This window comes from Jatropha curcas, chromosome 7 (genome assembly GCF_041381405.1).
Source record: "Jatropha curcas cultivar XTBG-Jc1 chromosome 7, XTBG_Jcur_1.0, whole genome shotgun sequence".
Lineage (NCBI taxonomy): Eukaryota > Viridiplantae > Streptophyta > Magnoliopsida > Malpighiales > Euphorbiaceae > Jatropha > Jatropha curcas.
The window spans coordinates 11,568,252-11,581,474 of NC_143157.1; the positions used below are offsets into that span (position 1 = coordinate 11,568,252).

The 13,223-nt window shown below is 32.2% G+C and overlaps 1 protein-coding gene across 1 annotated transcript; it reads right to left on the reverse strand.

The window, feature by feature from the left end:
* Positions 1-1,982: 1,982 nt before the first annotated feature.
* On the reverse strand, positions 1,983-13,009 carry LOC105645498 (large ribosomal subunit protein eL20z). The gene is made up of 4 exons (XM_012231112.3): positions 12,637-13,009; positions 12,476-12,551; positions 10,049-10,163; positions 1,983-2,179 (listed from the first exon to the last, which is right to left on the reverse strand). Exons 1-4 carry the CDS (start codon positions 12,845-12,847, stop codon positions 2,120-2,122), a joined length of 462 nt encoding a protein of 153 aa, XP_012086502.1. The 5' UTR covers positions 12,848-13,009; the 3' UTR covers positions 1,983-2,119.
* Between the last annotated feature and the right edge of the window lie 214 nt (positions 13,010-13,223).

Here is a 13,223-nt window from a genome sequence, read left to right on the forward strand (position 1 = left end):
TATAGCGACTTTGATTGGGCTTCTTGCATTGATACTAGAAAATCGGTGCTAGTTTTGACATTTACCTTAACAATTCTTTAATAAGTTGGAAAGCTAAGAAGCAAACTACAATATCCAAATCCTCTTCCGAAACTGAATATAGCTTTAGCTTCACTTTCTGTTATCTAACTTTCAAATTTGACATTCTCAGCGGCACTTTTGTACTGTGATAGTCAATCTGCAAGACATATAGCAGCTAATCAAACTTTCCATGAGAGGACTAAACATATAGAATTAGATTGCCATGTGGTTGGTGAGAAACTTCAACAAAGACTTACACATTTGCTTCCCATTTCTTTTGCTGATCAGTTGGTAGACATTTATACAAAGGCTTTTATTCAAACTAACATCTTTCCAAGCTGGAGTGCTCAATATACACTAATATACACTCACCAGCTTTTTTTTTTTTTTTTTTTTTTTTTTTTTTTTTTTGGGGGGGGGGTGTAATATTAGCTTTATAATTTAATTATTCTTATATTAGAAAAGTCAACACAGTTTTATGGTTGTTAATACATAGACAGTAGATCGCTGTATGGTTGTTAAATACATAGGCAGTAGGTAATCTTCCTCTTTTGTATATAAACAATCGATACAGTAAATGATATGAGATTTTTTCATGGATTGTCTAGCTTTCTCTTTCATCTCATCATTTTATGAACTCTGTAAATGTGACAAGTATTTGGGAACATTATACTTTATCAAGTGTGATAAGTATTTGGAATGGAAAGAGTATATACTAACATATTAAATTACAACACTATCAGTTGGACAAATAATTAAACATTAATTATTATAAACGAAGACTAGTAAATAATTTGCCTTGGCAGTATTGGAACTTCATGGAATCATAGTAACAATTAAGAACTCCAATTACCCTTACCCAAATGGTTAAGGTGAGGTGCCATGACCAAGTCATGGACGTAAATCCTTCCAGTCATGGACGTAAATCCTTCCTCCCCCAGTCTAATTTTTAAATAAACATATCACCTAATTTTTTACAAATTAGAGAACAAACATGATCTTTATCTCAATCAAAATAAATAAAAAGAGTACCTCATAATTAATAATTTTAACTTTCTAGAACATAAAATGCAAACTCATATAGTTGGCTACTAATTACCATATTAAAATTTGCTTTAAATAAAAATAAAAAATAGTAAGAGGAACATAATAGACGCCTAATAATATAAAATCGCTTCAAAATTGACGTGTATAAGGTTTAAACTATACTTAATATTAAATAGATTTATTAATTTACACAAATTTGGGAATAAATGAGCTCACGAAGCCAAAGTATAAATATAAAAATCTATTTTTTGTTATTAAAAATAAGAAAATTAATCTTTTGTTATCTGAATAAAGGTCAAGCCAAATTGAGCAAAACATCATCCTGTTCACTTAAATCAGAAAGTCTCCTCCAAGAACATATGCTGTTTTCCGCAGCAGTAGACAGAATTATCTTCAAAATCTGTTTATAGCTAGGATTAAACAATAGTTGGTAAAACTGACTGAATCAAAACAAACTGACTTGATCAATTCAATTTAGTTCATTTTTTAAAAAAATCAGTTTGATTTCAAATTAGTAAGAAAAAACCTACCTTTCTTTTTTTTCAAACCAGTTCAATTTTTTAAAAATCCTAAACACCAAACTGATTCAACTCAAAAAGACAACTGAAACCAAACCAATTCAATTCTATAGGTTGGATTCAATTTTTCCTATATAAAAACTCGATTGATTCAATTTGCAACTGGTTGGTTCAGTTCAGTTTGAACATCGTTATAGCTACATGCTAACCGAACAGCTTAACTAAGTACACGCAACTCTACGAGAATCCATCGGCTTTTCTTACATTTACACAAATGTCTGCAGATTTTCACAAATAAATAGTCTGAGCTAAGTAGAATAATAGTTACATTATAACATAATGGAAATCCATAACGAGTTTGCAGTTCTCATTGTTCAGATTACTCCCAATAACACAAGAATTCAAATATGATTGTATACCCAAGTTTTTTTCTGTTTTTGGTCTTCCAGTTTGTAGAATAACTTTGCACATCCATTTTGCAATGCTTGGAAAGATTACCAATCATCAGCTCCCTTTGTTACACCAAGAATAATTGCAACAGTAGCAAGAACAGCCTGCGTGAAGAGCAGCATTCTTACAGTTTAGGTGGGATCGCACAAAATATATCTCTCTCGTAACCCAAAACACAAGTAATAAAAGTCACAACAACTTTTGAGTAGACATGGGAATTAAATAACTGTAATTTGGTTAGAGATCCTTTGGGTAGGGGTTCCCAGAAATCATAACTAAAATACAAGATTAGCAATTTTTGTCACACTTTAATGAATAAATATTACAAGATTTTAAGGAATTTTGAAGGATGAAATGTTTTCCAAAGCTAATATCTAGGTTTTAAGGTGTTAGTAATTTTGAAACTTTAAGGACTAAAGAGTTATCTATTTGAAAACAGTAAGGACTAAACTGTGAGGAATATTATAATTTTTTTTATCGTCTCAATTCGTTAAGAAACCTCAGGGACTGAAATTAAGTTTGAAATAATAGGGGGCCAGGCAAATCTCAAGGTATTTTGGAATTGGAATTAAACCAAGGTGTTGCACAACGTATGACAAACAAATTCTTTTGTCACTAAGCCAAGCAGTACTCTATACTTATTCATCTAGGTGCATTCATGCTTTTTGACGATTCATCACAAGTACATGATTTGAAAAAAAAAAAAAAAAAAAAAAAAAAAAAAGAAAAGAGAGAGAGAGAGAGAGAGAGAGATAACACAAGCTTAAAAGTTAGAATCACAAGAAGAAAGATTCTTTATAGACGGTTATCTAGGCAGTTGATAGTTGGCATTCCTTGGTCTCTAGATTAACTTAATGAACACCCCAGGTTCCTTAAATCCAAGTCCTAAATGAATTGTGGTCTATAGCAATCCTCAAAAGCCTAAATGGATTCCTCCTGGGCAGCTCCGACATTATCTAGAAGAATAATGTCCAATTGATTTTATTCCCAAGAAGCTTATTAAGTCATATCCTAATATAATCTATACTTAAGCCCCAAAAAATGGCAGAAATTTTATACCCCTTGCTGATAAAGGTATGTGCACAAATAACTAGTTCATTTGAGGTGGGAGTTATCCCAAGGTCGATTATGTTTTATGTGATAGGCACTGGTTGCTTGTGAAATATTCTAGCATTCCAGTTTGCTTAGTTGATGCAAGCACTATTTTGTAGCAAATGGTAAAATAGAGAGCACAACCAAACAAATCTAATTCCTGAAAGTGGAAAGTTCTAGCTCACACTTTACTCTGATAGTTCACAAACTTATATAGCTGTTAGGTACAACTTGTAAATAGAATAATCGTGTATAATCATATTTTAACTTAAATTTCCTTTTCCTGTTCTCCAGTCATACTTTCTTCTATATGCAACACAAGAACCACCATGCTTTTTTCATAATCCCTTGAAAACAATGACAATCACATGTTATAAAATAATAAGCAAAATACAAAAAGTACCTCAAAATATCCAAGGGAACTCTCAATCCCCTAAGGGCAGTCTCTTTTATGGTTTAGTAGGGATTCCTATACGCTACCATGAGAAGTATTTTTGAAAAGTATTTTTAGATAGCAACTAAATTGTATATAATTTTCAAGTTGTCTTATAAAAACATAGTTATTTCTTAAATTATTGATTTTTGTTTATTAATTTCTAGATCTAACAGTGATTTTTAAGGGTTTCCTTCCCTTGCAAAAGGGAGGGAAACTCTCTTGATTTATCTTCAATCTCAACTCTCAATTAGTAATTCTTAACATCTCTTAATCATTTGGGTGAATTACAATTTAGTATTTATGATGAAACTAAGTAAAAAGTCCCTACATTTCTAAGCCATTAAAAATGTTAATCCTTCTATTAGGATTTCCATAATTTTTTCTTAGTCAATCCATAAAAAGTCAAATAAAGCTAAAATAATTCAAAGCATCCAAATCTTTTTGATTCTTGATATTGCAAAGAAAAACAGAGAGAAAGAGAGAGACAAGAAATTTACTAGAGAGAAAAACTAGTATTTAAATTATTTTTTATTTCGTCAAATGACACATAAGCTTTGTTCCACATGACTGAATTAATAAAATTTATAGGTAAAAATTTATGCATTTAGCCTAGATATAAAAAAAATAGAAGTAATTCATGGATGTGCATGTGTGTATGACAATCTAGTCTTGTCTAGCAAATAATAGATTTTATACCAAAAACAAAAAATTACGAACCCTGGAACACATTTTCTATTACAATTATCTTTTTTAAATTTATGTATTTTAATTGGACCTTGTGACATTTGTATTGGTTGTATCTTTGTATTAGTTGTATTTTTTTAAATTCAATAAATTGTTCATTGAAATAGAATATATTTTTCAGATTACTTCTTTTTGAAAAAATTCCTTTCCCGTCTCTCCCAAAATGAGCTTATTTGAACTTTCATTTGTCAACAACATATTTTTACACCTTAAAACCAAAACCCTCATTTTTTTCTTGGGTCCAATTCGCTATCGACCAAACACATGGGAAATTCACAAATTATCATTAAACCACTACCTACCACCATCGTGAAAGATTCAACCCATAATAAAAAAAAAATGTTTTCATAAACATCTTAGTAACAATTTACAATCACAAGGATTTATATCAATTCCATAGCAAGGTCAGTTTTGGTCTAACCCCTCAACATCAACCATCATGATCTAACTTGCCAACAATCTCCCCCATTTACATTTTTCTCTTTGATAGGTGGGGGACTGTCAAATGAGATATTTCATGGTGGTGATATTGCGCAGAAGAAGACCTTGGCCATGATGTGGAATACTACTATAATTAGGTTTTGAGAGAGAGATGTTTGTTGCATTTTTACTTTACTTCAGAGAATACTTCCTTGATCTATAGAGTTATAAAAAATACCCATCTCTTCTTTTCAATTATGTTGAAATCTTTGTAATTAAAATCAATATTGTCTTTCCTAGTTTAGGTTTATTGTCTTTCCTAATTTAGGTTTATTCCTATTTAGATCTCTTCCTATATTGGAACAATCTTGTGTATATATAGTGATGTAGGAACTTCTAGAAATCCTTCCCATGAAGTTATTCAATGGCATAGGAGATTAGGACATCCCTCTTTTTCTGTTTTAGGACGTTTATTTCCCACTTTATTTGCTAAGTGTGATTTCGATTCATTAGTATGTGATGCTTGTGAACTTGCCAAACACACCAGGCATTCTTATTCTCAAATTAATAATAAAAGCTTGATTCCTTTTGCTACTATTCATTCTGATGTATGGGGTCCTACTAAAACTGTCTCTCTTTTTGGTTATAGGTGGTTTGTGACCTTTATTGATTGTTGTACTAGATTAACTTGGGTTTATTTGATGAAAACAAAAAATGAAGTTTTTTCGTGTTTTCAGAATTTCCATAGAATGATTTGTACTCAGTTTGATGCGCATGTTAAAATCCTAAGAACTGATAATGGTACTGAATACATGAATGCAGTTTTTCGTACCTATTTAGATTCTAATGGTATTATACATCAAACTAGTTGTGTCAATACTAGTGCTCAAAATGGAGTTGCAGAAAGAAAAAATAGGCATTTACTGGAAGTAGCTAGGTCTCTTATGTTCACTATGAATCTTCCCAAACCATATTGGGGGGATGCTATTTTGACTGCTGCTTACCTTATCAATCGTATGCCTCTTCGTACTTTAAATTTTAAAACTCCATTAGAGGTTCTTCAAGGAAAAAACTCTTATATTGTACCTCCTAAAGTCTTTGGTTGTGTTTGTTTTGTTCATCAGAATGGTCTAAGCAAATTAGATCCTAGAGCCTTGAAGTGTGTGTATGTTGGTTACTCTGCTACTCAAAAAGGATACAAGTGTTATCATCCTCCTTCTAGAAAATATTTTGTGAGTATGGATGTTACCTTTCGGGAATTTGAGTCTTATTTTCCTTCCCAATCACCTCTTCAGGGGGAGAAATATCAGATGGAAGAGGTGATGAATGACGTTCCTTTCCAGGGGGAGTTTCCTGTAGACATAGATAGTAGGAGAGAACAACCCAAACCTCTAGAAAGATTGGATAGACCTGATTTGAAAACCTACACACGACGGACTAATACAGATACAACCATGGAGCATGAGACCTCTGATCAACCGTCTTCTCCAATTTCAGGCTCTGAAAATACAGCCGAACAAGAACTTGGTGAGTCTTCTTTAATTCCTGATGATTCTGATCCTAATCTTGATTCCAGCCCTTCTGACAATGACCTTGATATTCCTATTGCTCTTAGAAAAGGAGTTAAAACATGCACTAAACATCCTATCTCCCATTTCATCTCTTATAATGCTCTGTCCCCTTCCTATAGAGCCTTTGTTTTGTCTGTTTCTTCTGTTTCTATACCGCAGGATTGGCAAGAGGCATTACAGGACTCAAAATGGAAGGCTGCAATGGTTGAGGAGATGAGAGCTTTGGCAAAAAACGAGACATGGGATCTTGTAACTCCTCCATCAGGAAAGAAGCCAGTTGGATGTAAATGGGTGTTCACAGTTAAACATAAGGCAGATGGTTCCATTGAGAGGTACAAGGCCAGATTGGTAGCTAGAGGGTTCAGTCAGACCTATGGAGTTGATTACCAGGAAACTTTTGCCCCTGTAGCCAAAATGAATACAATTAGAATTTTGTTGTCTTGTGCAGCCAATCTTGACTGGGAATTACATCAGTTTGATGTTAAAAACGCTTTTCTACATGGTGATTTGAAAGAAGAGGTGTATATGGATATTCCTCCTGGATTTGATGATGACAAGACCAGAGGAAAAGTTTGCAAGCTGAAGAAGTCATTATATGGGCTGAAGCAATCACCAAGGGCATGGTTTGAAAGGTTTAGTAAAGCTATGCTTTCTTTTGGGTACATGCAGAGCGATGCTGATCATACTTTGTTCATCAAACATCATATAGGTAAGATCACCTTGCTTATTGTTTATGTTGATGATATAGTGATGACTGGAAATAATGAAGAAGAAATGACTCACTTGAGAAATTTGTTAGCTAGGGAGTTTGAGATTAAGGATTTGGGAAAGTTGAGATATTTCCTTGGGATAGAAGTTGCTAGATCAGAAAAAGGGATTTTTATTTCTCAAAGAAAGTACATCCTTGATCTCCTTAAAGAAACTGGTATGTTGGGATGTAAACCCGCAGAATCACCTATTGAAGCCAATCATAAGCTTCAAGCTGGAGTGGGAAGTTCAGTTGATGTTGGCAGGTATCAGAGATTGGTCGGGAGGTTGATTTACCTTACCCATACTAGACCAGATATTGCCTATGCTGTAAGTTTAGTGAGTCAGTATATGCATGACCCTCGGGAGTCTCACTTAGAAGCTGTGCATCAGATTCTAAGATATTTAAAATCAGCTCCTGGTAGAGGACTTTTATTTTCTAAACATTGCCGTTTGACAATAACAGGCTATACAGATGTGGATTGGGTTGGTTCTCTTGATGATAGGAGATCAACCTCAGGATATTGTGTTTTTGTTGGAGGAAACCTTGTCACATGGAGAAGCAAGAAGCAGGCTGTTGTTGCAAGGTCAGTGCAGAAGCAGAATATAGAGCTATGGCACAAGGAATATGTGAACTCCTATGGTTGCGCAGATTAATGGAAGAGTTAAAGTTGGTTGAAACAACAAATATATCCTTGTTTTGTGATAGTAAAGCAGCCATCAGTATTATGAATAATCCAATCCAGCATGATCGAACTAAGCATATAGAGATTGATCGTCACTTTATAAAAGAGAAGATAGTTGAAGGCCTTATAAATGTCTCCTATATAGCTTCAAAAGAGCAACTAGCCGATGTTTTCACGAAGGGTTTGAATAGCAAACTGTTTCATCCTTTGGTTTGCAAGTTGGGCATGAGTAATATCTATGCACCAACTTGAGGGGGAGTGTTGAAATCTTTGTAATTAAAATCAATATTGTCTTTCCTAGTTTAGGTTTATTGTTTTTCCTAATTTAGGTTTATTCCTATTTAGATCTCTTCCTATATTGGAACAATCTTGTGTATATATATAGTGATGTAGAGATTGAAGATATAACACACAATAAAAAGAAATTCGAAATATTCTTTCAACAAATTACTAGAAATATATATATATAAATAGAGGAGTACAAAAGCTATCTTATGGTTTCACACAAAGTGGTGTATGGTCCTTTTTTAGACATTTGGTTCCCCATGGTTTGCTTTGTTAGATATTTAAGAGCCATATGAACTATAATTGTTAGTATTGAATGATTACACTAAAAATAAAATCCTTTTTTTTTTTTTTTTTTTTTTTTTGGCTTATGTAGGAAAAGTATCCCCAGAATTTGGGATGAGAATGAAGGGGAGCCTTGGCAAATGGTAGAGTTGTCACTTTGTGTCCTAGAGTTCACGGGTTCGAGTCAAGGAAATAGCATCTTGTGAAAAATAAGGTAGAGCTGCATACAATAGACCCAAAGTGGTCCAAGCCTTCCTCGAACCCTGTGCATATAGCGGGAGCTTTGTGCACCTGAATGCCCTTTTTTTTCCTTTAATTTGGGATGAGAATTAATTTTGGAAATCTTTTTAAAAAATATTTTTTTCCTTAAATTTTAATAATTAATTTAAATGTTAATTTGAATTGATTAATGAGCTCCATAACACCAGTACAATTCCTCATCAATAAAAAAAAATGTCTTCTTTAATTAATATCTTATATCAAATCATCAAATCTCTCATTTCCTCCATTAGACCACTAAGTACTAAACATATTAATACCATTAATATTTCCTCATGTAGTATAAGATATTAATTAAAAATATATTTCGTTCACAAACATGGAATTCAATAGGTGTTATGGAGCTCATTTCTCCAATTAAAATTTTCATTTTCATTAAATATTAAAATAAATGTATGTTTTTAAGAAAAAAGAAAAAAAAATCTAAAAAAAAAAATCTCTATCTCAAATCCTCATTCCAAATTATAAGGATGATTTTCCTACATAAGGGAAATATTATTTTTCATTGATTTTATGCGGTATCATTAAATATAAATTATCCTAGTGCGTTTAACACTTACCATTCTATTGGGAAGGAGCTTTTTGGATGGCTTTTGAAGGTTTCTATAAGGTTAAAAAATCATGCTATTGTGTTTAGGAAAGAACATGGTAAAGTGAGGTATAGTATTATAATTTTTTCCAAAACCATCAAGAGCCAATGAATTTGAACCCACTAGATCAGTGAGTTGAGGATGTAAAGTTATTTAGCTCATTAATGTATTTTGTTGCAACTCCTATACTACCCCTTACCTTTTTTGTGATTCCAAAAATGTTATTCATCTATCAATTTATTCTCTCACCACAATCTCCCATCATATTTTGTTCACTTTCCCATCCAACATGCAAGAATTTTTTTTATTACTTTTTCTTTTTTGAGGTTTATTTCTTCATGAAATTGGATTCACATGTGATTTTTGGATATATATCTTCAATTAAAAAAAAAAAAAAGACATCCTTTCTTGTATCATGCATATAAAATTGGATCAGTATGGATCAAACAAAGGTGCTTCCATCATTATATTTTTGTTAAGGATAATTTCCTTATAAAATTAGTGTAGTTAATAATGGAAAATGAGCATATTTCCATTTGTTTTTATTTATATTAAATAATGAGAATATTTATGTAACGTTATATAAAACCTTACTTTAAATTACCTCTCTCCCAATTATGATAAGAATATTTTAAACCCTATGCATCTAACAACATAAAACCACAGGGACATAAGATGTAAGAAGTTAATATTAATAATAAAGAAGTTATCTTATTCCTATTGTTATTGTTATTGCTTCCTAAATAATAAAAAAAGAGATATAAATCCCACCAAAATAAATATATAATAGAACAAAACTTGCAGCTATTGTTAGAGAACTAAAGGAAAGTGCACTCACAGCGATTGTGCAAGCAATGTATCCTGGTTTCTCTCGGGGATCTATCCTTGCACATAATATAATAAATAGCCCAACATACCAAGGGATGGCACCAAGAAAGAAACCAATAATAAACCTTCAAAAACAAAAGAGAGTACATCTCCCTACAGTTAACAAATATAAAAATAATAAAATCATAAATGCAAGATCTAAATTTGAAAAAATAACATAATATAAGATAATATATACACATACATATAAATATACATGTACATGCACATATATTATTCTTTTTAAAGAGATGCCTTCGCACTAAAAGAATCTGATAAGCAACCTAATATAACTTGCTTTTAAAATATCATAATATAAGCAATGTCCAATAAACGATGAAAGCTCACCTATTATGAGATCGAATAGGGATAAACCACATATAAGGTTTTATAAAGACTCAATTGGCTGATTTTTAGCTATATATATATATATATATATATATTACCTTTGTTCATGCCAAGTATAATTTCTGTTTAGGATATGAATCTAAGGGTTCATATTACAAGAACTTTAATTTTGAGATTTGGTGCTGAAAAGGCACATATAGACAGACACAGAGAGAGAGAGAGAGAGAGAGAGAGAGAGAGAGAGGAATATAGGGAGCAAGAATTTAAATATAGGATGATACAAAATTGATCAATCCTCTATGGGTGGTTCAAGAATCACACCAAAATTTTAGTTAACGAGCCGTATCAGCCATCAGACATCGTCTCACAAAAAGTATAGTGGCAGCAACAGTTGGGTAGGCAAGATAAAAGAAGAAAAGAAAGATAGAATTGGAGGCTCCTGGGTAGACTTTTTGCACTTCTTTTTATTTTAAACTTTGAGAAATACATTGGGAAAGAATGGCCAGATGACATGGAGTTGACAGAACATAATTTCGCTTCCTTTACTATTTTTAATTAAACCCAATAACCTAATTACAAAATGGTCTGGCTTTTTATTTTTAAACTCAATAAACAACGATGTATCATTTTGACTTATAAATAAGAAAACACCCATATTTTAATTTTTAACAAAAGAATAATTTTAAATTTTATATCTTAAATATTAGGCCATTAAAAAAATATTGGTTAATTTTTTTACATCAATTTACAAAATTATCTAATAACTACCTTTTAATTGTATTTTAACACAAATTATCAGATATGTACAACATATTTTGATATTTGGTTAAATTCTACATTTAATGTTGATTTAAATCATTTTGCTAACTTATGAAAGAAATTCTAGATAGCAGTGGTCAATTCTATGCGATTCCATTATCTAATTTTTAATTGCAAAGCTGTTGCAGATTCTGTTATTTAAGATCCTGAAAAGGGGCACTAAAGAGTAGAAAGACAAGACAGAGAGAAGCTACTTTGCTGAAACCTGGAATTGGCACCGACTAGAAGATAAAAATACAGTGTCTTATCCAAAAAATGGACCCAAGCCTATGCTTGATTACATGTACATGAACAAAAATTATACTCTAGAGCAGTTCTTAGAGCATACAACAGAATCAAGGAATTCAAATACAATTTTCGGCAGCAATAATAGCCCTAGGCATGGTATTAATGAGTTTTCAGTTTTGCACACAGAGATTAGCAGTTTGCATATGGCTTGAATACTTTTATATATGCTTATAGATAAGAGATTGTTTGTGTAAATGCGTTCCAAAAACGTTTCATTAATTCTTTGTAAATCCATACTTGAGGTTTTAAAATAAATAAAAATTCATCTGGAATTCTAAATCTTTAATTCTATGGAATTGGTCATAGTTGAATCAAATTCTATAAAAGTTATAGAATTCCAAACTAACATCAAACTTAATGAGGCTAAAAGCTACTAGCTAATAAAGCTAATGAATTCTAAGAGTAAGCTCGTAAACCTACATATCTAAAATGAATTCTATATTGGATCCAAACATGAAAATTAATTTACAAATGAATTTTTTATTTTTGTGTGTGTGTGTGTGTGTGTGTGCAATTCATTAGCAAATGAAATCAATTCCATGTTGATTTATAAAAACTATGTAAATGAAGAGAAAAAAAAAAAAAAAAAAAAGCATCGCTCAGAGAAATTAGGACGGGTTCACTTCAGAGGCTCCAATTCAATGGAATATAAATTGGTTATCCCACTTCATTAGGTACTATATATTCGAATTAAGAAATGCATTATAATTCTTCCATCTAGGGGCATAACAACTTTCGTTTGAAACTGTTTTCCTGTAATTACTAGAAGCATTTTATTTCAAATTGTATATGAACTATTGCCATAAATGATGGATTTTGATATTGCAATTTCAATGGCTAAAGAAATGTAAAGAAAAATAAAACTTTTACAGATAACACAAAACTCAAATTGGAAATATTGCGAGAGTATGTGGTGGTTAGTGGAATTTATGATAGAACTTACAAGAACCAGCCCAAACCAATACCACAGCAAGGAAGGCGATGTTCTCTCACAGGTCTTCCATCAGCAACAGCATAGCCTGAAAGAAAAGGAAAAAATTATTAATTTGAAAATCCCTTCTTCTAATTCATTTGTCGAAAAGAAAAAATCAGGCAAAAAAGTACCTGGAACCGTCTGATAGCCGTGAGCGTAATACTGAGGAGGGGCAGAGGGCTCAGTAGCTCCGGGCGGGGGAACGGGCTGAGGGAAGCCGATAACAGGCTGTTGAGGATAATTAGCTACACCTTGAAACGTACCGTACTGAGGTTGGGGATTTTGGTGGTGATGGTGATCTACGACCACTCCTCTGCTTTGTCCTTTTTCTTCTTCACTCATTATTACTGATTACTGATTACAATTAAAAGTAAGAGAGAGGGGGTTGATCTGGTGACGGAAGATCTCCGGCGACCTTTTTGTTTCAGAGAATTGAAAAAACTTCGTTTCAGAGATCACCGGCGAGGAGTAATGAGCTCTCTTCGCTTTGCTTTGTTTCGTTTCGTTTCGTTTCGTTCGGTGATATATTCAATATTGACTTTCGAGCAGATGAGTTGGCATGATTGGTTTCCCATTGAGTAATAATTGAGATGGAATTTGGTTGTTGCGGCAGATTATTTTTCAATTGTTTGTTGTAATTTTTTTAAAAATTAAGGAATATTTATTTTTGCTTCGAGCTTTTATTTTCATGGATATTTTATGACTCAATTAGAGATTT

What these genes read in the sequence shown, in the direction of transcription:
- LOC105645498 (XM_012231112.3), bottom strand. Translation starts at nt 12,847, where the DNA reads ATGAGTGAAGAAGAAAAAGGACAAAGCAGAGGAGTGGTCGTAGATCAC. An exon ending in CGGCTATCAGACGGTTCCAG is followed by an intron (nt 12,552 to 12,636) that starts GTACTTTTTTGC and finishes CTTTTCTTTCAG; the next exon opens with GCTATGCTGTTGCTGATGGA. An exon ending in ATTGGTTTGGGCTGGTTCTT is followed by an intron (nt 10,164 to 12,475) that starts GTAAGTTCTATC and finishes TTGTTTTTGAAG; the next exon opens with GTTTATTATTGGTTTCTTTC.